Source organism: Chenopodium quinoa, unplaced genomic scaffold (genome assembly GCF_001683475.1).
Source record: "Chenopodium quinoa cultivar QQ74 unplaced genomic scaffold, ASM168347v1, whole genome shotgun sequence".
Classification (NCBI taxonomy): domain Eukaryota; kingdom Viridiplantae; phylum Streptophyta; class Magnoliopsida; order Caryophyllales; family Amaranthaceae; genus Chenopodium; species Chenopodium quinoa.
Genome location: NW_018743292.1, coordinates 12,166,975 through 12,193,226, shown reverse-complemented (window position 1 = coordinate 12,193,226; position 26,252 = coordinate 12,166,975). Strand labels below are relative to the sequence as shown.

Below are 26,252 nucleotides of genomic sequence, written 5' to 3'. Positions count from 1 at the left end.
TCATTTTATCAGCAAACAATTCTGTGTTGATTTATCAAATGAGCTGATTAAAAATTTATAACATAGAAAATGATTTAAAACATATGATAAACCTATTAGCTCAATTGGTAGAGCACTATACAAATGCATAGGGAATGTAGGTTCAATTCCTACATAGGTTATCTCTATAAACAAAATTAATTAAAAAAAAAAATCAAATTCTTACTAAATTATATGAGCAAAAAATGGTTTGAAATGATTTATAACTATTAAACTTTGTTAAAATTAAACTCTCATACAAACTTGTGTTTCCACATTACATAAATGAACCTACGTGGGATTCGAACCCATATCTTTTGTGCATTTGAACAATACTCTACCCTTGAGCTAGTAGGCTAACGTATTTAAAACATTCAAACACACTCACAAATGAGCATTAATTTGTCAAAATGAGCAAGAATCATTTGCTCATTTGACAAATGAGCATTAAATAGTTTGGTCATTTGACAAAGGTTCATTGAATTTTTTTGCTCATTTGACAAATGAGCAAAAATTAATTGCTCATTTGACAAATAAGCAAAAATTTAATTGCTCATTTTGACAAATTATTTGCTCAATTTTAACAAATTAGCAAAGAATAAATATTAATTTTTGACAAAATGTGATTCTTCCTAAAGTCAACTTGTCTTATGCAGACAAGGACTTATGAAGAATAGTAACCAATAAAAAGAATATCAACTTTAGTCTTCTCTATCGTGAATGCTCTTGGATTGCTTGCCGTTGGGGATGCTACTAAGATCATATCATTGACAACTAGCTTTCTTAAGTTGCAACACTAGTTTTCTTTAACCTTTTTTTTTTCTTTTGACAAATTTGTTTAACAGATTCAATAGTATTTACTTCACTTGAAATAATTGAGAGACTATATACTTCGAACGAAATTTTTCAATGATTATGACCTGCAAACAAATCAAAAGTGTAAGGAGAATTAAATATCTTCACTAAATCATTCATTAAATTTGTCAAATGAGCAAACATTTCTTTAATCATTCATTAAATCAACAAGCATTTCTTTGCTCATTTGTGAAATGAGCAACCATTAGTTTGCTCATTTGTCAAATAAGCAAATAATTAGTTACCTATTTGTAAAATAAGCAAGCATTTCTTTGATCATTTGGGAAATGAGCAATCAAATTTTTGATCATTTGGGAAATGAGCAATCAATTTTTTTTACTCATTTAGCAAATAAGCAAATAGTTATTTGTTCATTTGTCAAATGAACAAATAATTAGTTGCTCATTTGTCAAATGAGCAAATACTTAGTTGATTAATTAACAAATGAGCAAAAACTTAGTTGCTCCTTTGTCAAATGAGCAAATTGTTAGTTGCTCATTTGTCAAATGAGCAAACATTTCTTTAATCATTCATTAAATCAACAAGCATTTCTTTGCTCATTTTTGAAATGAGCAATCAATTATTTGCTCACTTGATAAAATATTTCTTTACTCATTTGAACAATGAATTGTTTGCTCATTTGACAAATGAGCAAACAATTATTTGCTCATTTGACACATGAGCATTGAATTGTTCAAATGAGGAAACAATTATTTGCTCATTTGACAAATGAGCATTGAATGGTTCAAATGAACAAAAAGGTCATTTTGTTGTGTATACTATAGAGATGGAAAACGGTTTATGATCCCTTTGATATCTGAAGAGCGAGGTGTTTAGAGAGCTGTTTTGGATGGCAGAAGAAGAGTTTGGGAGAGTGTGTATCAACTAGAAGCACCCCTAGAAACTACCTATTTTAGGAAACTCTTGACAACAAAGTATTTGTTCTAAGGAAGGGAGAATAAAACTTTATGCTTGTCAGCCACTTGTTGATGTTGAGGCTGCTCTGAGGTCATTGGTAAAATGAGCATCAACAGTCAATTTTGCTCACATTTATGCTAACTACTCTGCAAAGCTTGTTCTACTTATGTTGTTCTATAATAACTCAATTTAACAAAAAGCAACAACAACAAACAAGACCACCACACTCAGCCAGAACAAATACATGCTAAGAAAACAAGCCATCCCAAATAAACAACATTTATAGCAGCAGTACAATAAAATAGGACTCTCCATCAAGCAACAACTAAGCATTAACACATACAGTAGATGCAGCACAAGCAAGAAGCAAGTTTTGATTTTACAAACCTGTAACCACAACAAGAAACAACAAAACAAATTATAAAAGGAAAACAATTTGTCTACAACAATAATCTTCATTCCAAGTAATTCTATAGATTGGTAGAAGCAAGCATTCTATTTCACTTATTTGAAGAACTAATAGGCCCTAAAACAGGATCATGTCAATTATAAACATTAAGAACACAATAATTCTCTATTATTGTACAAATTGAATCTTCTACATACAGTTTTGAAGATCCAAGCTAATAACACAAGGCCAGTTTTTTTTTTCAGGCCAACCTAAAAACTTCATTTTGTTTTTAATCTAGCCATTATCATCACAAAAATAGTTTAAGCCTTTTACGTTAAAAACTTATAGCAAATTCCAGCCTACTAAGACCAAAACATGCCACAATTAAGAACAGTCATGCCTCAAAACCATTCAAACAACTAGATTGCTAAAACAAAACTAATCAATAGTCCATATTATATGTCCAAGTCAGTATAAACCATCTGCTATCAATGAATGTGATACATACTAAATACATATACAAGGTATAGCTAGAATGAAAAAATCACTCAATTCAATCTACATGACATATATACATATGATAATCAATTTGCCAAAAAATAACTTCATTCAGCAAATAGTAATAATAAAAGGTTCATTGATAAAATTGTATAATTGAAATTACCAATAAGGTGGCTGGTATTTGCAATCCTTCCCTCCAATTTAAGGGTTGAGATGAAAAGTCTCAGATTCTGACAAAGATCCAATTTCGTGCAATGCCACAAACTCCAAATCTACCGCCACATCCGAATCTTCTCTATCGAATCGATTGTCCAATTTTCAGCCGCGTCAAGATGAAATAGGCATGATATCTAGGTTTTTCGAAATAACGAAAATATGTAAGATAACGAAAATAAAACTTAAATCAACGAAAATCAAACTAAAATCAACGAAAATCACCTTGACAAAGAATCAATGAAGTTTGAAGAAGAATTGATGAAGAATCAAAGCAAATAGCAGTTGAAAGGGAGCAGAGAAATTGAAGGAGGAGAGAGAAAATGGAGTGTCGAATAAAGGAGGAGAGAGAAAACGCTAGAAAATTGTTTTTTAAATTATGTGTGATTGGGATAAATTGTAGTCATTGGATGCAATTGATCCAACACAAATAATAGGTTTCTTATATAAGGGATGTGGTCTCATATAATCCTACCAATGGATCATATGTCATCATTCATATATATATATATATATATATATATATATATATATATATATTGGTGTAGGATATAACCCGCTGGATTTGATAATGTTTGGTATAGGCCAAATAATCACCTCTACCAATGATTACATTTTTTCTACTAATATATAAAAATTTAATACGAAGTTAATTACATTTTTTCTACTAATATATAAAAATTGAAATTATTAACTTCGTAATACGAAGTATATTAATTGGATTAATTATCTTTTATTGATACATATTGGATGAAGTATGTTTAATTGGCAATGTATTGATCAGCAATTTCAAGTATTTTAAAGTAGAGGGAATATCAACTTATTTATACCATTTTAATCTTAAACAAGATATACCAATTTGAACACAACCCAAATCGTAGTTCATTTTGGGATGTCCTACAATTGTCCCATTTCCTTATAATGTCATATCCTCACATTAATTCCACTTGCATACATTCATAAAGGGGGAAAGGACAAAAATACACTTATTTACTTGTATTATTTTGGTTCAATTCTTATTATACTCATAGTGCATTTTGCATATGGAATAAACAGAGGGAGAACTAGGAGATGCAGGGATGATTATTCCTTCCATCTCACTCCCAAATGGTGGGGGTTCAAATCCTCATCGTCCCATTCCTATGATAGGGTGGGAGGCCCTTTTCGTATTTTATCGATTAAAAATACATTAAACGGAATAAACATATAAATTATAAATATGAAGGGAATAAAAAAAACATTAGATGGAATAAACATATAAATACGAAGGGAATACTTCACACGTTCTTGGAATCTTGGATAGCTATTTCAGCCATCATATTTATGGAGAAATTCGGAATGGAAAATTTCCCAAATTGGGGCCATGACCTAGCCAGCCAATAACAATTTGATGAGCTAGCCCATCTTTTTTGACTTAAAACTTAGTTTATATTGACGAGGACTTGAAAATTTTAATTTAGTCAAAGTTTATTTGTTGAGTTTTTATCTAATCTGATCTTGCTTGAATCAATAATTGTTTTATTTCAACAAACAGAGCGAAGTCGAGTTTTAACAAACTAGGACTTTGGATAGCACTAACTCCACTAAGCATAGTACCAAAATGCAATCCTCTCAATTCCAATTAATTTTTTTTCCATCCTCAAGCACCTCAACTTTGATGATCTTTGACTATTAATAACATATGAAGTATACGAAGTAAAAGCGGGTCATGTAAAAAAGAGTGAAAGAAATATATAATTAGTAAGAAAATCAAACATCTCAATGATTCTAAAGGGTGTGGTAAACTGGTAACTTCATACTCCTTCCGTTCTCTTTTGTTCATTACTCTTTATTCGTTAATTTTCAAGTGTTATAAACAATCAAGAACAGAGGGAGCACCTTATAAATAGGTGGAACTCATATGGCCACTATTTTTTAATTTTTACAGATTTGTTTCAAAAATTAAATTAAGAAGCTATTAGGTATTTGGATTACGTTTATTATCCATATAACACGGTAGCCTCTTTTAGTTAGGCAATATAGAAAGAAAAGATGGTACAAATAGTGATGCAATTTTGACCAAGATTTATTATAAGTTTGTCCATCCAAAGTATATAAAGGCTGCTAATAATACATTTACACGACCGTTACGGCAATAACATTAAATGTACTAGAAGTTAAGGTATAATTTTCAAACACAACCACAATTATTTCCAACTCTGAGGGCATCCAAGTAAATCTTACACCCATATTAATTTCTATAAATAGGCTATATTTTCTAGCAAAATCATCAAACAAATTATTTAATCTTGAAGTTTCTTTTAAAAAAAAAGTTGAGAAAAATGGAGAGCAAGAGTTTTATGGTGATGGTTGCGGTGTGCCTTGCACTGGCAGTCGGCACGGCCGCGCAGAGTGCGAGTAATGTGAGGGCAACGTACAATAACTATAACCCACAAAATATAGGGTGGGATTATAACAGAGCGAGTGTGTATTGTGCAACATGGGATGCTAACCAGCCTTTGTCATGGCGCCAACAATATGGTTGGACTGCCTTTTGTGGCCCTGCTGGTCCTACTGGTCAAGCTTCTTGTGGCAAGTGTCTCAGGGTAAGTATTATACAACTACGCTTTTGCTGTTAAATTTCCGCAAATAATATATTTCGTGCATTAGCATAAAAGCATTGACATATTATACGTAGTGGTATTTTATGTCAAATTCAAATGATGACTCGTCAGTCTATGAGATTATGGCCATAAACTATTTAAGTTGATTATTATATAACACCTATACATCAAAATCTATATTAGTTGTATCTTAAATACTTGTACCTAATATATCTTAAATCCATAAGTAATACCTTTGTTTGTGTTAAATCAAGCTCACATTAGTTGCAACTTGCAAGTAAGTTTGACCAAGTATAAATCTTAGCTAGTAGGTTTCATATTTTAATTGAATTGATGTTGATTAGTAATCCATATTTATGTATCTATATTGGTCATCCTATTTTATCTTGTAGATGTGAAACTTAGTCTCAAATATTATATTATGTGAAATTTCATTAACTTATCTCATCATATACCTTATGGGTATTGTGAAACTCATGGGTGTTGTTTTGATGCAGGTAACGAACATGGCAACGAACGCCCAAGTAACGGTGAGAATAGTTGATCAATGCAGCAATGGAGGGTTAGACCTTGATGTTAATGTCTTTAAACAAATTGACACCAACGGTCAAGGCATTGCTCAAGGCCACCTTCAAGTCAATTACCAATTTGTTGGTTGCTAAATCCACTACCTAATGACTTATGTAGTCACCTAGCCTATGTATCTTTGAATTGCCTATGTTTTATGTAATGATCTCAAAATAAGCTACTATATGAATAAAGGACATCTCATTATATTGATTAATCTTCTCGTGAGAAATGGTATCTCAAATTCACCTTCTAATTATCAAGCAATTTTCAATTAAGATTTACTTAAATAAAGTATTAAGGATTATGCGATTATGCTTACAAAAGGATATATATTATGTAATTGTAAGGGAAAACGGTGTTGGAAGTTATGAAATTGTCTTATTTATTTTTAAGAAAGGGAATTGTTTGAAATTATCCCTTTTATATATTAAAGAAAAGTGGGATAGAGGATGCACATATATTGATATTTAAAATAATTTGGATGTTCGTGTAGAAAGTTGGTAAAACGACATTTTTATTATTATTACTCCGTATATAAATATTGATAAAATTTTTTTTTTTGTGTTTTTGTATTATCTCGTTGTACTTTGACTCATCCATATTTTTTTTTTGTTTTAAGAGATCAAAATATATGGCATGATTTAATTGTGATAGAGACTTAGCTTCTACGATTTTTCTAAGATATATCCTTGAGATATACTTGACTCCCTTTATTTTTTATATCATTCCATTTTGACTCATCACTTATGGCAATATAAAATTTTGATCAATAATATCTTCAATTATAAATAAGTATAAAATATAAAAAGTTATACCTCTTGAAAGGAAATTATACATAGGAACAATTCCAACAAGTAATCAACTTGACTAAATTTTTTTCTTATCTATAAGGCACTAACATTGGCGAGGAGGCTTATGTGAATAATAAAAAGGATTCACAATGAGGCACTGCACTTTAAAAATGAAGGGAGGATATAAACATCATATTTTATTATCATACGAGAGCAATCAAGAAAAAAAAAATTAGGCTTTGTTTGGCACTAGCTATTCAAATAGTAATTAACTAGCAAAGCACCCGGGTAGTAATTAGCCATGTACAAAAAGAAAGAAAATGAATTTTGAATGGACTAATTAGTAATTAGTTTGATCTAAATATTTTTAGGTAGATAATGTTGTTTAAGTTTAATGCAAGAGGTACCGTTATGCAGAGTACAATGCTACGTACACAACTAGTGGCCCCACGTTATTGCATAAATCAGCTTGTTAACTTGCGAAAATTGCCATGCTATTTCCCAAATACGTAGTACCTTACGCACCATATTAATAAATACAAGTACGATGTACCGAATTTTCACACCACATTCCAAAACATAGGACCAACATCAAAATGGAATATTTCTCAATAGCACTATCAAAAACCGAATCGAACAGGTGAATTCGAACTAGTTTAAAGCGATTCGAATGAGAATCGAACCGATTAAAAATCATCTGTTTGAAACCGAAAACCTACCCGAATCGCATTTTAGTAAATCCAAAATCGAACCGATTCGAGTAACGTTAAACCGTTTAAGAACCGAACCAAATCTAAATCGAACTGAAAGGAAACGAAACCGAAAATGAATCGAACCGTTTCTAACCCGAAACCGTTTGAACTGGCATAAAAACCGTTTACACCGAACCGTTAACAAACCGCAACCCATTTGCACCGAACTGTTTATAAACCGAACTGATTATAAACCGAACCGTTTATGAACCGAATTGCTTATAAATCGAACCGTTTACAAACCACTAACTATTAAAAAAAAGATTAAAACCAAGTTAAAAGGTATTATAAATAAAATCTAATTATGCACATATGTGTTTTGTTTTATCTTTTATTTGAAACATAATTATTATGCGCACATGTTTATTAATTAATTAGATCATGCATTCAATTAGCCAAAGTGAAAGCAAGCATTAAACACACCTCAATGAGCACATCCAAATTGACTAGTAGATTAGTAAATAAATACAAATTACTTAATTAGATATGACTACATGAGTGATTGCCTATATGACTATATGATCGAGCAATTGTCAATTTAGCATAGTTGCATAACAGATTAACAGTGTACTAGACTATCCTAATAGCATTTCAGTATTTGATCTATTAGACTCAAGTTAAAAGTTACTCTTTCTTATTTTTTAATTAAGTAATTAGTAATTACTAATTAGTGACTTAAGCCTTAGGGGTAAACCAGTAAAGGATATACAAAAATATAATAATCTTATGATTCTCATCCCTTGATACTAATATAAATATTAAACTATGAGAATATGAGATGGTTAGATGTTATATATATATATATAATCGATTGAAAGAATCAAAATTACCTTCTTATTCATTAATATTTTCTTTCATTATACAAATCAAACTACTTTGTAATATTTTCATATATAACTTTATGCAAATATATAATAATAAACGAGTCTTAATTATCAGTCTTGTTGACTAATTAAGTATTGAATACCAAATTGCAAATTTCGATGTTACAACAACTCATCAAATCATAATTATGACACTATTAGTTAAATGATCAAATAATAAGCAGATAATAATCTGATAGTAAAACAATAATACATTAATGCACTAAACTTTTATAATCTACTTCGTAATAAACTAGTAAGATCAATATGGTTAAACTTGAAACATAACATGATATGTATTTATAAAATTAATGAGAATTTGCATATAATATGATGCCTCAATATGAAGTGATGAAGTCTCGGCTTGATATAAAACTTGTTAACCAACAAAAAGTTAGAAAGTAGTATCAAATTTCAAACCAAAACCGTTTAATTGCCCGAATCCAAACGACTCGTAAAAACAGATTTTTTGAAATCAAAAACAGACCCAAACCGTAATTTAGTAAACCTGAAATAAAACCGATACGAATAATGTTAAATTGTAGAAGAAATAAACCCATTAACGAACCGAATCAGTTATAAACCGAACTAAAATAAAACTGATCCAAAAAAGACCCGAACTGTTTCTAACCCGAAACCGTTTGAACCGGGATAATACCGTTTACGCCGCAACGTTAACAAACCGCAACCCGTCTACACCGAACCATTTACTACCCGAATCGAATTTAAACTGGGATAAAAACCGTTTACACCGAACCGTTAACAAACCGCAACCCGTATGCACCGAACCGTTTACAACCCGAACCAAATTCAAACCGTTAAAGAATAAAACGAAACCGAATCGAACCGATAATTATTTAAACCGAACTGAAACCGACCCGTAAGACATTTGAACCGATTTCAAACCGACCCGATTTCAAACCGAACCGAAACCGATCAAACCGTTTTGACATTGCTATTGCCTACACTACGTGTTTGTCACATGCTCACTCAATACCATCCCCTTTCATTTTTACAGCTGCTTTGTAGAGATCTTCATCCATCATTTTATTCATTGATTTCCTCTCTGTTAACCAACGGTAGCAGTTGCTTCTACACAAGTAGTTGAACAACCTAATTAACTAGCATTATTCCAATCAAACTTGCGTGTTTATTAAATTCATAATTATTTATTTGTATATTCTAATTGGTATTGATAGTACTGTCAAAACGGTTTGACAGTTCGGTTTCACTTCAATTTGAAATTGGTTCGGTTTGGAATCGGGTCGGTTTGAAATCGGTTCAAGTGTCTTCGGCTTAAATAATTATTGATTCGATTCGGTTTCGGTTTATTCTTGAGCGGTTTAAATTCGGTTCGGGTTGTAAACGGTCCGGGTAGTAAATGGTTCGGTGCAGACGGGTTGCGTTTTGTTAACGGCTCGGTGTAAACTGTTTTTATCCCGGTTCAAACGGTTTCGGGTTAGAAACGGTTCGGTTCTTTTTTGGTTTAGTTATATTTTTGATGAAAATCGTTTTTCTTCAATGAGTAGACCAAAAGATCTACAAATAAGTGCCAATGATAGGGGGATAGTAGAGTTGAATGATCAACTTGAAACTCATGAAGATTTATTCGATAATGAGAATGATGAAACTTCTCAAGTTAGGAGGAGTACTAGGGAAAGGAGACCTAAGAACTTTGGTGATGACTTTATAATTTATTTAGTGAAGGTTCCAGGGATGTTCTTAGTTCTACTACTCAATATTGTTTTAATGTGGATAGTGACCCAAAGAGTTATAGCGAAGCAATATCTTCTCAAGATAGAGCATTTTGGAAGGAAGCTATAAATGATGAGATGGATTCCATCATGAGAAATAATAATTGGGTATTAGAGGATTTACCTCCCGGTTGCAAACCTCTTGGTTGCAAGTGGATTTTCACTAGGAAAAGCAGACCAAATGGCTCTGTAGTGAAATTTAAAGCCAGATTGGTTATCCAAGGCTTTAGGAAAAACAATAACCCGAACATGACCCGACCTGACTATAACCCGCAAATTATTGACTTGAACCTGAGAATGACCCGACTTGGAAATAACCCGACCTGATAATAACCCGCGAATTACTGACTTGAACCGAACCCAACTAGAACTCGAGAAAGACCCTTACTCGTTTTAACCCGTTAAAACCCGAATTAAACCCGACCTATTATTCATCCGACCCTAATGTAACCCGACCTGTTATTGGCCCGACCTAAACCAGATAAGATGTATGACTTGACTCAAGCATGACCCGACCCGAACCCGTCCCAAATAGGCTACGACATTAACTCGAATTGACACGACCCGAGTTGACCTGACACACACTACGCCGACCCAAACCCGACTCGTTTACCCGAATTAACAGCTATAGGTATGCGGTGGGATGAGGCGGGTACGAAACAAGGCAGGTACAACTTAAAATCCACCCATGGTGATTGGCGAGTATGGTTATTATCCCCATCCCCACCCTACCACCCGCCAAACTGGGACCTATTCCCGCCCCATTGAGGTTGGGATGGGATGGATCTCCTACTTGACCCACCCCACTGACATCCCTAAATATAATGGTAACTTTTTGTATTTATGTCTCACATCCTTTGTCACCCTCATCATCAACACAATAACATTATTGTAAATCCGTTGTACACTTTAAGTAAAATACCCTTTGCCAAGTATAAGCCTAAAGTGACCCGAATAATTAATCAAACTGATTGACTTGACATAACTTGAACACTTTAATCCAAACTAACCTAAGTGTCCTTTTTTCCATTGCTCTTCCTTCACAACTACGGTCGTCCCGCTAACATGATGCCAATCTTGAGAGAATTAAAATAATATCCTAGCAATATTTAACACACAAAAATTATCCCCTAAGACATTAGTATAAAATTAGATTACAACGAAAAATAATCCCTTAAAAGCGTACTTCGTATCAAAGAAACTCTATTTCAAAGCTTTAGAGGTTTGATTAAACTTCTTACAAAAGATAAATCATTTTGGAAGAATGAGGGTGATTAAATTGCTAGGGCATTCAATAAGGTTATTTACAAATTGTTTAGACTCAAGCGGCTCTGACCCCGACCTTAGCTTCTACAAAATCATGAAATGTGCATAAATCAAGAGAACACTTATAAGTTCTTAAATAGAATATATGATGGCCAACATTGTTCAAAACTTGAAACTAACAGCCCTATGGGCAAGAATTATGATTCAAGCATCACTTATACAACTGTTTGAATCTTCTGCAGGCTTCCAGAATATTTTCCCGGTGACCGAAGGCACTAACACGGACAAAACCTTCACCTCCAGGTCCAAATCCACTACCAGGCGTGGTTACCACATGAGTCTTTTCAAGAATCTCACTGAAAACATCCCAAGAACTTCGACCAGGAAAGTGCACCCACACATATGGCGCATTTGTCCCCCCATATACATTAAAACCAAGGGACTTGAATGTATCCACTATTATGTTAGTATTTTCTTTATAGAAACCAATGACTTGCTTCATTGCCTGCAAAATGTTCAAACTTGAATTCTCGGCTTTTTAATGAAGGACAAATAACAAAAATACCGGCGACAATTCGAAAGACTACAAGTACAATCCAAAGAAAGCTGAGCTGTGTAAGGCACATATGTGTAGATGTATGAACTTCTCACAATATCTCTCTAGACCAACATACAAAGACTTAAAATATACAAGCATGGTTAGTAGAGAAGTTTAGCCAATTAGCCTGAGACCTCAGGCTTGAATACTATAGACCTTATCCATTGATCTTACTATATACTCAAACAGAAATAGTGAAGGACAAATTTCAAAACAATAATCTTGTTCTCTAGATGAACTTAATTGAGCTTAGCTTATTTTTACTGATTTTATTCTTAAATAAGATGAAGAGAACAGTCATATTAATTAGTTTCACGCACCATGTCACAACCATAACATGTTCAACTACTCTGTTTCTCAATGCACGTGCAAATTACTCTCAATATATTAACATAAAATAGTCATGTTGTTTTTATTTGTTTCGTCTCAGTGAGTAGCTTATTAATATTCAATTGTTAAATTTTTTTTATTAATATGCAACCATAGAGATTTGTGATCAAAAAATGCATTAGCAAGCAGCAGAATCAAAATGGGAAGGACATATAGGATCAGATGGAGTATAAAACTAAATTTTGAAAGTGGATTGTTTTTTTAGACAATCAAAAATAGAAATGTGGCCAATAATACTCCCTCCGTTTTTAAATGCTTGCTCCATTTCTCCTAGACACGTATGTCAATGCTAATCTTTGATCAATAATATCTTTAATTATTAATAAGTATAAATTCTAACGATTGAAAATTAATAATCTATTCATTGAGACGATTCCAATAAGTACCCACAAGACTATATTTTTTCTTATGTATAAATCACAAACATTAGTCAAAGTAGGACAAATGAATAGTGCAAAGAGTAGAAATGGAGCAAGTATTTAAAAACTGATGGAGTATAAAGATGGAGGGACTGAAAATAAACTATTTTATCTAGTAAGAAAAGCTGTCGTGAAGGGAAAACATTGAGTGAAAGGGATTATACCCATAGCAATATTAGTAAAACAAGAAGAAACTCAAGTGAGCCAACTTGCCAGATTGTCTTAAAGAACATGTAAGAATATCTTACTACCAAAGATATATTGAAGCAACAGTCCTATAATCTGTGCTCCGGAAATTGAAAGCAAAGAAACTGACCTGGAGGCCTTCTGGAGAAAGGCAAGCTAGACCACCGGCTTGGGATATGTTGGAAGCACCATTGAAGCAAGTACTGACAATGCGATTAAAGTCCTTTGCCACAGGAAATCCATCTGAAAATAAAAGTTCTTTTGGCACAACAGTCCAGCCAAGACGAACACCAGTGAATCCCGCATACTTGGAAAACGACGCTGTCTCAATAGCAACCTACACTTGCCATGAGAAATATATGTTAACAATTTATGATTTCTGCAAGTGCAGATTAAGATATCTACTTTGAGTGATAATAATGACCGGCCATAGAAAAAATTGTTTAAATTTGAAGATAACTTAAGCTCCAATAATTGCTTAATATAATTTCTGCATTTAAGTGTAATTTTGAGCTGTCAAAATACAAACAGGTAAAACAAATAATTTCCCTCAACCAGGGCCGTCCCAATCATTATGAAGGCCCTAAGTAATAAAATAAATTTGGCCTCTATTATATACAAAGCACTATTAAAAAGAAAACACAAATCAACAATCAACTTTGATACCATTTACAAACAATAAGTTTTTTTACTACAAACATTAAGTTTCTATACTTCATGTTGTTTAGAAATTATAGTACTTTAGTTTTGGATTTTATAAGAAAAGTCTTAAGAAATTACAAAACTATGGTTTCGTAGAGAAATTAGTTACTTTAGTTTTGGATTTGGCGAAAAAAAAAAAAAAAACAAAAAATATTAATAATAATGCTTTTGAAGACATTCAAACCCTGCCACCTTCATTCCATTATTTGATGCTCTTAACTAGTGAGCCACTTGGAGATCTTATGAAAAATGAGTACAACATAATCCTAAGATTAAAAAATCTGAGGCCCCTTCAATTATTTGGCCACTGGGTAAGGGTCGGGCCTGCTCTCAACCTTGAAGAGTGACCAAAGCATAAAGTGAAGTTAAGAGTATAACTAAAACCTTGAACAAAAGACTATCTCAGAATTATCTAATACTCAAGGATAGATTAGTGCCTTATTGGTACCCCAAACGAAACACTTGGTGTTCTAACTACACAAAATCATCATGAAAGAGGACTTACATATTGCCAAATCTAAATAAGGAGCCATCATTCACACTTCAAAAATTCACTTATCTAATAAAACGGTTCCCAAAAATCATTGATTTACTCAACATCTCCTGTTAGAACCCAACAAAATGTGAACATGGATAACCTACAAATCTACGATGGCACTGCAAAAGCACCAATGGGGCCATGGGCAGTGAAGTTAGAGGCTATTTAGTAAATCATTCTCACTTTCTTCTCGACTGATAGAGTTCCTACATTTTATCAACATCGTACAAAATTAAAGGAAAACCTAGAAAACACCTTTTATTTTAAGAATACAAGGCTATCCCACAAAGACCAGATTGGTCCTACGCTGAAATATCTTATCACCATCTAAACCACAAAGAGTAGGAAAAAAAAAAAAAAAAAAAAAAAAAGGCAATGCATATTAGGCCTTTCACCCCTTATTCCTAGCACGATTCCCTCATATGCACATTGAAATACATGTACAGCTAGCTCTCCTTAAGAGATTAGTATTAATGTAAAATTTGAACTTTTCATAACATTTACAAAAACCTTCGTTCTTTATCTATTGTTAACTTTGACCTTTACGGTCTCCAATGCACATCTTTGAACACGTATATATTCAATAATATTTGAGTAAAAATTCTAAGAAATTTCATACTTTGCAAATTTATTTCAAGACGAATGTCACTAATCCAACAAAAACCCACATGATATGGTTTTAGTGTAGTTTATAGTTAAAGGTTATAAACATCGACCACCAAAGTCAAAAAGTACCAATAGATTATAAAAGATAATAATGATCAAAATTGTGCATTAGCAAAAATGTGACCTAAAGTGTAACATCTAACATAGTATATGTTTTGGCTAAGCATTCATGTTGAACTGAGTGCCCATAATAGTCCATAACAGGGCCTTAAGGCATCACCAAAAGTAATCAACACTTTAAAAAGTACTGAAATCTCTTTACGACTTTATCTAGAATAATGAAAGTATACTTCAAATTAAATGCACCCTCCGCGGCTCCGCCCCCTTTTTTTTTTTATTGCCCCATAGAGTAAAGTTCGCTTTATTAAAAGCTTAAGCAAAAAAACTGCAGAGAGGTGAGGGGATATTGAGTTAGTGAGATGAAAAACTTCCCAAATAATGCATTGGGCAATCTCAAAGTGCCACACCAAAAGTAAATTTCAAAAAGGGGTGAAAGAAGTTGCAAAGACCTATTGATAACTGCGTTCCACTTCTTTACATCTTTCAAAGACGCATTAAAACAAGCCCAACTAAAAAAGTACTGCAAAAGATAAAGGTTTTACATAGAAATGAGAGCACTTTCCTTGCATAAGGCTAACACAAAAATAATTTATTGATTTGTATCAATTTGAAAACTATCTCCTCACATATTGCCCACGTTTGAAAATGTTATTGGTATTAATGGTTTTACTCCAATGTTGATTTTTATAAAATAAAAAGCTTAAAAAAATCGCTAATACTAGTAGCTATGTTGCAAAACTCGGATTTGAGTGTCCGACACGGTGTTAGATCCTTCAAACACTCCATATTTTATAAAATTTTGTATAACGCCACTATTAGGGGTGAAAGTAATTTGGATAAAAACCGCAAACCGAACCAAACCTAATTATTCATTTTTTTCAATTCGATTTGGTTTTGATTGGAAATTTTGAAAATACGGTGTTTTGGTTTGGATTCAAGGCTTCTCAAAAACGAAAACTGAACCCAAGTAATATATGTGTGCAACCTGATTTAGTTATAAATTGTGCCCAAATTCATACCCCTAAACACCAATTGTGTGGCTGTTAATAACATATTTGTTAGGGACTTAGGGTTGCAAGCCCAACAAGAGGAAAAAGGCTCGTTGGTACAAGTCAATGGTAAATTGATGGTTTAACGATAGTTTGTTGACGAGGAAAATCATAAAGAGGGTGAAAATTATGATGGTCTATTGAGGATGAAAATCATCAATAGAGTTAGTCTTATTTTGTAGGAACTTAATAAAACAATATTTTTGTTTGAGGGGAGGAAATCTAAATTTCTTCATAAACATTGTCTTTTTTACTATCGTGTTTTGCTATTCATTTTACATGGTGTTTGAGAATGAGTTCCCAAATCGTTCCATTACACACATCCGTTACAACAAAATTCTTTTTACACTTCATTTAAAAAATGTTTAGTAAAACTTTGATTGTAAGGCCCTATTTACTCACCTTATAAAAATAATAATCAGAAAAAAAAAAAATATTCAGTTAAGTAAAAATTAGTTGCGATCGATAAAAATAATTTTATTTTAGTAAAAATCAGTAACTTTAAGCAATAAAAATAATAATCAATAAAATTAAATTCAGCACAATAAAAATTAGTTGCGTTCCGTAAAAATAATTTCAGTTCGATAAAATTAGTAGCTTTAAAGAATAAATATCATAGAGAATTCGTAAAATAATTTCAATTCAGTAAAAAGAATTTCACATAAGCAAAAATAAGGTGAAATGAACAAATTTAAAGACATTCTCTCTCTAAAATTTTATTTTCTGCCATGGCGAAGAAGAAAGCTAGGATGGAGCCGATTAAAGGGGTGGGAAATTGGGGTTACCAGTATTTTTCCACCGGATTATGGAATTCTAAATAATTTGGAGGATTTGATGAAGTCGAATCAAGAACTCATTCATGGCTCTAGAACCAAGTCAAAGTTGTCGGAATGGCTGAATGTGATGAAGTCTAAGGAAGCTACTGACATGAACCCAAGAAACAGGGGATGCTTGAAACAAGGATTCGGATTTTGAGGTAAGTTCTTCGAATTTGATTAGGGTTCTTAATAAACCTTTGCTGCAATTGTCAATTGAATGAATTGCTTATTGGAAATTTGGAATTGTTGCTTATGTAATTGGGGCTAATCCTTTTCTGGGTTCATTTACGGGTTTTTGCAAGCGTATGTGTGGTGAAAAGAACATTGATAAGGTGATAGCATTAAAGAGAGGGGTGTTTCTAATACGTTTTTGGAATGTTGAATCAAAAGAAAAAGCTCTGAATGCGTCAAATGTTTTGTTTGATAATTGACCTGTTTTGTTTTCTTGAAACAATGAGAAGATGGGATGGAGCTTAGTGATGCTGAGTTTACTAAGGTGCTAGTGTGGATTCAATTGCCTGATTTGCCATTGAAATACCGGGTAAGAACTCTATAGACAAGATAGTGTCCCTGGTTGGAAACCCAATTAGACCTGAATCTTGGTGGAACTTGCAATTGATGGTGAATTTCAAGATGAGATTGAGTTTATTAATGAGAAAGGGGTGTTGATTTGTCCAAAGGTGGTGTTTGAACGGAAACCTGTCAAATGTTCTCTTTGTAAGCAGATTGGACATGAAGAAGGGGGTGTAAGAATATTAGGAAGGAGTGGCGACCAAAGCCAGTTGAGAACAAATAGTTAATTCAGATGAGTAGGACAGATGCTGAGGAGGGGTAGAAATTCAGGGTTTAAGAGAAATAAAAGTGTAAGAGAAGGGAAATGGGTCTACTAGAACTGGTGTTAATGTTAGTAATTCTTTCGAGAAATTGCTATGGATTAGTTGATGTGGCCCCTGGAATGGGGATGCTTCTGAATCCATAATATTCTCCTCTGGAATGTGAGGGGTCTTAATGGCCTCTCCAAGCAAAAGGAGATTAAAAGTTTACTTCTTGAATAGGTTTGTGTTGTTTGGTTGAGACTAAAATAAAGAGGGGGGATTTTCCTGTTTCTAAGGCTGGTGTGTTTCTTCTAATTTGTGTTGCTGGGGAAGGATATTGGTTGCTTGGTTGGCTGATTTTTTTCAAGTACAGGTTATGCAAATTAGGGATCAGTTTATTCACTTAAAAGTGAAGAATATGGCTCTAAAGGTGGATTTTTAATGCACTTTCGTGTATGGGATGAATGACAGTGGAGGTACGGAGGGGCTTTGGTTAGGGTTGGATGTATGCAAGATCCTTGGTTATTTTTAGGTGATTTTAATAGTCCTTTGAACTTCGAAGATAGAGTTAAAAGGCCAATTTCATCTCAAGAGATTAACCTTTTAGAAACTATATTAGTAAGTGTGGAGTTAGTGATTTGAACCAGACTGGTTGCAAATTTACCTGAAATAATAAGCAGCAAGACATTTGCAGGGTATTCTATTCTTTAAGATTGACATGACTTTGGTTAATGAGGAGTGGATTTTGAATTTTCCATTCATTTAAGTCTTGGTTTGATCATAGTCTAAAAAGAACGGGAAAGGTTCTTTCAAGTTTCGGCATATGTGGTCTAATCATCCTGAGTTTGAGTTTGAGTTTGAGGAGATGGTAAAGGACATTTGGGAGACTGATATACATGGTGTTAATATGTATAAAGTTACTAAAAAGCTGAAGATGTTGAAGCAGGCTCTTAAGAATTTGCATAGATCAGATTATGCTGAGGTGATATTGAAGTGCAGTATTGAAAAAGGAATTGGATGAGGTACTGATGGTGTTTGGTGCAATACTCATGAGAATACCTCCGAGGCTTTTGTTTCTTACTATAGGGAGCTGCTGGGTTCTGAGATTGGGTCTAGAGTTTTTGGTTCAGGCTGAGATTGTTCATCGTAGTGTTGTTTTGAGTGATGATCAAGCTATGGAGTTGTGAGCTCCTTGCTATGTTTTCTATCCCCGATGACAAGGCTCGTGGGCCAGATGGGTATAATAGTACCTTTTTTAGAAAGCTTGGAGTGTTATTGGAGAGGATATTATAGATGTTGTTTTGCAGTTCATGGACAATGGCCAAATTCTTTAAGAGATCAATAGCACAACTTTGACTCTTATTCCCAAAGTTGATCATTCTACTTTGGTGTCTGAGTTTAGGCCAATAGCATGTTGTAATGTGCTGTATTAATGCATTATTAAGCTACTTTGTTCCAGATTGAAAAGAGTTTTACCTCACTTGGTGTCTCATAATCAAGCTACATTTGTGGAAAGCAGACAAATTGTGCACTTCAAGATTTAGTGTCTAAGTATGGAGGGAAGAATGCTCCTAGTGGTTATTTGCTCAAAGCCGATAACAGGAAGGCCTATGACTCAATGAAATGGAAGTTTCTGGAAGAAATGTTGACTCCTATTAAATTTCCTAGAAAGTTTGTGTGACTACTTATTTTATTTGCATTGATGGAAGTGTGGATGGTTTCTTCCAAGGAATACTTGTCTCGAATTTTGGTCCAAGTTGGGAGTTTTCCTGAGTTCAGCTTTCACCCTAAGTGCAAAAGATTGAAGCTTAATCACCTTGTGTTTGCATATGATTTAATCATTTTTTGTAAGGGTGATAAGGATTCTATAAGCTTGATTATGAGAATTCTAGCTACTTTTGTTGCAGCTTCTAGATTGATGGCTAATGAAGGAAAATCTAATCATCTAAGATATACTTCTGTGTATTAAGAACAGCTTTGGTGATGCGGATTTTTAATGGTTTCCACTAAAATTCCGATCTTAGATGAATTGTAGTTTAGATTTTGCACAATTTGGTGGTAGAGGAACTAAATCAAAAGGATATGGAACAATTTAATCTAAGCAAGATCAAATTGTAACTAAGATACGGACTTATTATTCCTAGCTAAGGTTTAATAACAACTAAAATTGGTAGCCTTCTCTGCAAAATAACATGCAATTCTCTTGCGGAAAACAATTCATATGAATTGATCAAACTATAACTCAAAGTCAATTTATCTGCTAAAAAAGTTACAACCTATACCCTTTATATAGGCAAAATTTAACTCTAGAAAATTGTAAAAACAAAAGATAAACTAATCTCTAAACTAAATCTATCAAACTAAAAGATAAACATCAACTAAATATTATCTATAATAACCACCCAAAAGATAAATATTATTAACAAAAGATAAAATTTAAATGACTTCTTTAAAATTCTTCCAGATATGCATCATTTGGGTTGGTTGAATTTGTCATATGCTGGAAGGGCAATTCTGGTCAACTCTCTGATGTCCTTAAATATGTATTGGGCATCTATTTCTATTTTTCCCAAGTCTGTTCTAGATGGGGTTATTGCATGAACTATCTCTGGGACGGCAAAGCTGTCTTTTCTAGATCCCCTCCTATTGCCTGGAAGTTTGTTTGCAAGAGCAAGAGCAAGAAGCAAGGTGGTTTAGGGCTGCATAATATTCATGCCTGGAATATAGGTGTTGTTGGCAAGCTTATCATTGTTCTGAAGAAGGATAGTTTACGGTTGAAATGGGTGAATGTAATAGACTAACCTAAGGGGGGCAATATTAGTACTCTACTATTATTAGGTTAGAGTATTTAGCCTCAGTATAAATAGAGAATAGAGTATGTAGTAAATCATTATGTGAAATGTGAGGAAATATGTTGAGAGTAGTAACCTCAAGTTACTAGGAGAGTGATATCTGATAACCTATCACTTTGTATCCAAATTTGCCATTATCAATCAAAGACTCAAGCTTTAAGCTTTATTTATTTGCCTAGTTAAATCAGAAATACAAGTCAGATTTAGTAGCCTATTACAAGTGGTATTAGAGCAGTGGAAGTCAAGCGGCTGATTTTCGATTTCATTAAAAAAACAATAAAAAAATAAAAACAAAATAAAACATTTAAATTCATGAGATCAACGGAAGAAACTTGGATGATTGGATTTTTCAAATGGAGGATTTTTTTCACTTAGGTGAAGAGATGAAGCATTGCAGTGCTTCGAATGTGAACACCAATGGCAACCATTTCGTGATTGGCAATAATTGAAGAACTAGTTGATTCGACATCCTGGGTTGTGGCTACCAACTATGAAGGAAAGGAATGAGAAATCTCATGAAGTATTTGAGAAGATGGAGGAAAAAGACCTTCAAGTAGGTTTGAGGCTGTCAGAGAAAGAGAAAGAGAAAGAGAAGGAAGTGGTGGAACATAGGGTTTTTCCCTAAGTTATGATGGTTCACACACTGGTATCCTAAAGGCTACTCAGTTGCTAGTAGGTACGCTTGGTTAACTCAGGAATCTAATAAGGTTGATTAATGTAATTGGGTTTGGAATAGATTCAATGTGCCTAAGCATAAATTCATTTGTTGGTTGGTTATGTGGAGAAGGATCAAAGTCAAGGTTCACCTTGCTAAGTTGGGCATTACCAGTGATGATCTTTTCCCTCTTTGCAACCTTAAGCCTGAAACTGTTGATCATCTATTTTTTGATTGCCAATATAGCAGAAAAATGTTGCTTACAGTTGCAGACTGAGATTAATGTTCATGTTAATCCTGAACATATTGAGGACTGCAATTCTAAGCTTGAGCAGATTACTGGAAGGTTCAGAAGGAGAGTCATTCAGAGTTGCTACGCATGGCTTATTTATTTTATATGGAAGCAAGCAGAAAAATGTGTTTTAGGACAGATGTCTGAGAAGACCAGAAGCTGTGACCAGGGACTTGAAGTTTGATATTTTCAGAGAATTACTTTTGATATGCCAGAAATAACAGAAGATGGTTTAGAAGTACTCTTTGTAATTAGTGTAGGGTTGGTTCTGTTATGAGGTGTTGGCTGGTTGTGTTTGTTTGGTCTGCTCTTGTGGCAGAGTTGTAAATGGTTGTTTGTAATTAATGTCATTATTTTAGCTTTTTCAAAAAAAAAAAAAGGAAAAAAAAAAGGTGAAGTTAGCGGGACCTAAGAATGATTACACAGTCACAGAGTGCATGTATTTAGAAAATAACATATTTTGAGTTTTGCTACCACTAAAACACCCTATTTTACATTTGCTACCTATCTAAAATTTTATTTTATTTTGCTATCTCCAAAAGTTACAATATATAGCTTTTGCTACTATTTAACAAAATCCGTTAGGGCTATTAAATGGGGTCCATTATCTCATTACATAACGATTTAATTTAAAAAAAAAAAAAAAAAATAAAAATCCCAGCCACTGCTCCCCCTCCCCGTCAGCCACCCCTCCCCCATGCCCGCGTCGGCTGCTGGCGACCCCACAGGTGGGAACAAATTCCCCAATTTCATCACCAATTCTCCGCCATTTCAACCCCCAAAACCTTCAATTCCGGCAAATTTCCGGCCAAAAATGGCCGGTATCATTCAATAACTACTTTAAAACCCAAAGAATTCCTAATTTCATTTTCTCAGACCCTTGATTTGGCTTGTAAGTTGGTGGATGGTTCGATGGGTTCGCATTTATCGAGCTCGATTGCGCAGATAATTCATGATTATGGTTGGGAGTTGTCTGATTGTTTTAATGATTCTGAATTGTTAGGGGCAGTTAGGTCGAATTTGGTTGTATTGTTCTCTCCTACTCCTGCTCCAATTACTGGAAACAATGGCGTCAAATCAGATTGCAGGTTTTCCCGGTTTTCACCTATGATTGAGCAAGTTCCGGAGCCGAGAGTGGGAAAGGGGAGAGAGGTGGGCAGCGTGGCTGGGGAAAGGGAGGGGGTGGGGTTGCCGGCGCCGGGGGATTGTTTGGCACCGGCAGCTGGCACGGAGATAGGGGAGGGGTGGCTGACGAGGAGGGGGAGCAATGATTTTTTTTTAATTGTTTTTTAAAATAAATTAAATCATTATTTAATGAGATAATGGGTCTACTTAACATGTTAAATGGTAGCAAAAGCTATGTTTTGTACCTTTTGGTGGTAGCAAAATAAAATAAAATTTTAAATAGGTAGCAAAAGTCAAAACACGGTATTTTGGTGGTAGCAAAACTCAAAGTTTTAATAAAAATATCTAGTCACTGGCCTTACTAGAATAATTATACACCAATGTGTAAAATAACTTTCTAGAAAAAGCTAACATAGGTTGTTAAAGGAAAATAAACTAAGTTCTCAGGAAAAAACAAGTTAGTGTTTATAAACGTTAAACAACACGTCACTAATCAGAAAGGGGAAAAATAAAATAGTACAATATAAAAATTAAATAAATTCTGCTTTGAAATCAAAGATCAGTTAATACGGAGCAGGTTTTAAATTTGTACTTTTTCTTCTTCCATATGATTTTAGTATTGAATTGTCGCTTTTTTAGCTTCTTAGCTATCCACTACTTATATTTTCAAAGAACAAACTTTGAATTTGTAAAAAGTGAAATTATCTTAGGAATCATATATCCAACAAACTTGCAATAAATGTAATAATTAATTGAGTAAACTGTGGTAAAAAAAGATAAAATCATAAAATAGAAATTAAAGAGAGGGAAAATGCAGGTTGAGGAAAGTGAAAATGGAGAAAAGAGAATTGATGATTTACGTGAAAGAGTGGTTTTAGAAAAAGAAGTGGTTATAAAGAAAAAGTGACCAGCTGATGTGTAATTGTGTAAATGGTATAAATGGTTTGTTTCTCGAGTTTCACATCTATCTTTATAATTCCGCTCCCTAAATATTGCACCAATAACTTTTTAAAGAAGTTTCACAAAAAAACAAATACACCAGTTCTTTTACAGGAAACTCAACATCTCTTTTCAGACTACATTTTAGGTGCTTCACATGGTTTTCGTAGCCCCCCCCCCCCCCTTCTCTCTCTCTCACCATTTATACACTTTCTTAGAGCTTGTGCCTCCTCCTCCCATGGTGCAATGTTAGGGTAACAGAGGAAGTCACTTTATATGGTCTAGGGTATGATATTATTTCATCGTGTGTTATATTCTACGGGGAAGTAGCAAGTCAATGGGTTTCATGTAATCTTTTGTTAGTTTTATGTTGTCTTTTTACTAGTGAGCGTGTTTCCTTTTTTGTTTTGTTTTTTTTTTTTTTTTTTTTTTGTTTTTTTTCAAGCTAATGTTTTGTTTAGAGAGTATATGTTTATTCATCATATATGCCTTGTTTGGCAATTGGTTGTGGTTGTTAGTATTGGTTGTTTGACCATTTGTTGTATGTAAATATGTTTGTTAAAATCAATTGTTGGCTGTAATTATGCAAAATGACCTTAAAGGACATTATTATATGTTCTTATTCCTAGTTACTAATTTTTAATTATTAATATTAATTACTAATATAAAATACTAACTATTAATTATTAATTACTTAATTATTAATTACTAACTACTAGTTATTAAGTACTAATTATTAATTACAGATTATTAATTATATATTACTAATTACTAATTGTTAATTACTAACTATTAATTTATTAAGTGCCAATAATTACTAATTACTACTGTAACTATTAATTATTAAGTACTTATAATAACTAATTACTATTGTAACTATTAATTATTAAGTAGTAATGACAACTAATTATTAATTACTAACTACTAATTACTAACTATTGTAACCATACTTCTCTGAATCCTTCTGATATTGTCCTGTCTGGCCCATTATAACGCTTGAATCCACATATGCCTGCAAACCAAAAAAAAAATTAAAATTTTGTACATAGTAAGAGTTAATTAAAAATATGAATCAAGGAATAATTTCCTTCTGTAACTGAAAAAAAATATTAGATAGATAAAATTTTATGAATTCATTCAATCATATATTTCTAATCCCAACACACCAACACATTACTGGTTAAACCTTACCCTTTGACTATGATCCTTAACATATCCCAAAAATTAACATGGATATACACTTCAGGATGGAGAATGCATCAATAGATGACCAAACTTAAGTAATACTTTAATTCTTAAGTCTAAAAACAACTAATTGGTAAAAATCTAGAGCCAATTCACTTATCATCATCAGAAAGAAAACAACAAAAACCCCGGTGAGGGGCACCAAAAGGATGCAATATGCAAAGTACACAACAAAATATCTGACATTCATCTCTAAATAAATATCTCATTACTTTGCACAAAAAGAAGGCACAACAAAAATAATGACATGTACAATCATGGAATTAGAAATAAGAGGATCTTATGGTATTACAGAATGACAAAGAATCAAACACGACACTACTTCCCTAGAAAAGGCACAGTGGAAACAGTCAGATGTGCAGCCAGCTGCCCTTTACAACACACCATTTCCATGATTCCATCTATTCCACAAGTGCCAGAAATTTGACAGGAAACTAGCTTCCCACACATTGCATCGGCAGCCATCCTCTCTTGTGACTTTTCCCAGTTTTTTCTGAATTATAATTCTTACAAACTTAAATTAGATGACTATCATAGATGGTAAATTCAAACCTTTTTGTTCTTCTCAGTTTAATGGACATTTTTCTTTTTTTTTTTTTTTTTTTTTTTTTTTTTTTTTTTCTTAAAAACCTGGAATTTAAATACACTATCCATAGAAAAAAAAAATGCATGGTCGTGACTAGGGGTGGTTATTGGGCGGGTCAGTGCGGGTCATTAGCGGGGCGGGTTGGTTGCGGATCATGATGAATATTTAGCGGGTCAGGGTCGGGTCAACGTCAATGCGGATCAGGGTTGGGTTAGGGTCGAGGTAAAAGTGAAACGAGCCATTAACGGGCCAATATTAAAGCAGCAACAATCAACAAAACAACCGATACAATTCGAAGAAATTGAACATCAATAATTCAAACCGAAGAAAAATCGATAATCAACCTTAATTCTTCAGCAATAATATTAACAATCTCCTGCTTGCAAATCTTGTTATAATTCATTCTCTTTCTCGCCGCCAATTTTCCCTCTCCTTCTCCTTCACACCATCATTTTCATCGAAGAATTTCAGTAGAGGTCTCAAACTGGTCTCACTTTGTTGTCAATCTCCTAATATTGGTACTTCTTCTACTGTTTCTGCCATGTCGAATTCCTGGCCCTCGCTTTCATCCGCCATTGATTTTCTTACATTGTGTCATCGCCTTAAGGTACTGTATTTGTATTTATTGCTGCATTGGTTTTTATTTCTTCAGCAATAATGGAGAACTTTGAGTGTGCTTCAATGGAGAACTCTGAGTGCGCTTCAATGGAGGAGAGAGAAAGGTGGGCGGAAGAACAGAGGAGAAGAGAGAGAAAATGGAAGTAAGGCTGACCCTAATCATTATTATTGGGCTTTTTATTTTAATTCTTAAACGCTGTCCAT

The 26,252-nt window shown here is 33.4% G+C and overlaps 1 protein-coding gene and 1 long non-coding RNA gene across 2 annotated transcripts; one reads left to right on the top strand and one right to left on the bottom strand.

Annotated features, from left to right (window-relative positions):
- Window positions 1-253: 253 nt before the first annotated feature.
- Window positions 254-3,283, bottom strand: LOC110737078. Its single transcript, XR_002514334.1, has 3 exons — window positions 3,122-3,283; window positions 2,847-3,033; window positions 254-938 (listed from the first exon to the last, which is right to left on the bottom strand). It is a non-coding gene; the product is annotated as an uncharacterized LOC110737078 (long non-coding RNA).
- Window positions 3,284-5,157: 1,874 nt separating this feature from the next.
- On the top strand, window positions 5,158-6,298 carry LOC110737077 (pathogenesis-related protein PR-4-like). The gene is made up of 2 exons (XM_021917447.1): window positions 5,158-5,481; window positions 5,997-6,298. Exons 1-2 carry the CDS (start codon window positions 5,218-5,220, stop codon window positions 6,159-6,161), a joined length of 429 nt encoding a protein of 142 aa, XP_021773139.1. The 5' UTR covers window positions 5,158-5,217; the 3' UTR covers window positions 6,162-6,298.
- Window positions 6,299-26,252: the final 19,954 nt, after the last annotated feature.

What these genes read in the sequence shown, in the direction of transcription:
- LOC110737077 (XM_021917447.1), top strand. Translation starts at nt 5,218, where the DNA reads ATGGAGAGCAAGAGTTTTATGGTGATGGTTGCGGTGTGCCTTGCACTG. An exon ending in CTTGTGGCAAGTGTCTCAGG is followed by an intron (nt 5,482 to 5,996) that starts GTAAGTATTATA and finishes GTTTTGATGCAG; the next exon opens with GTAACGAACATGGCAACGAA.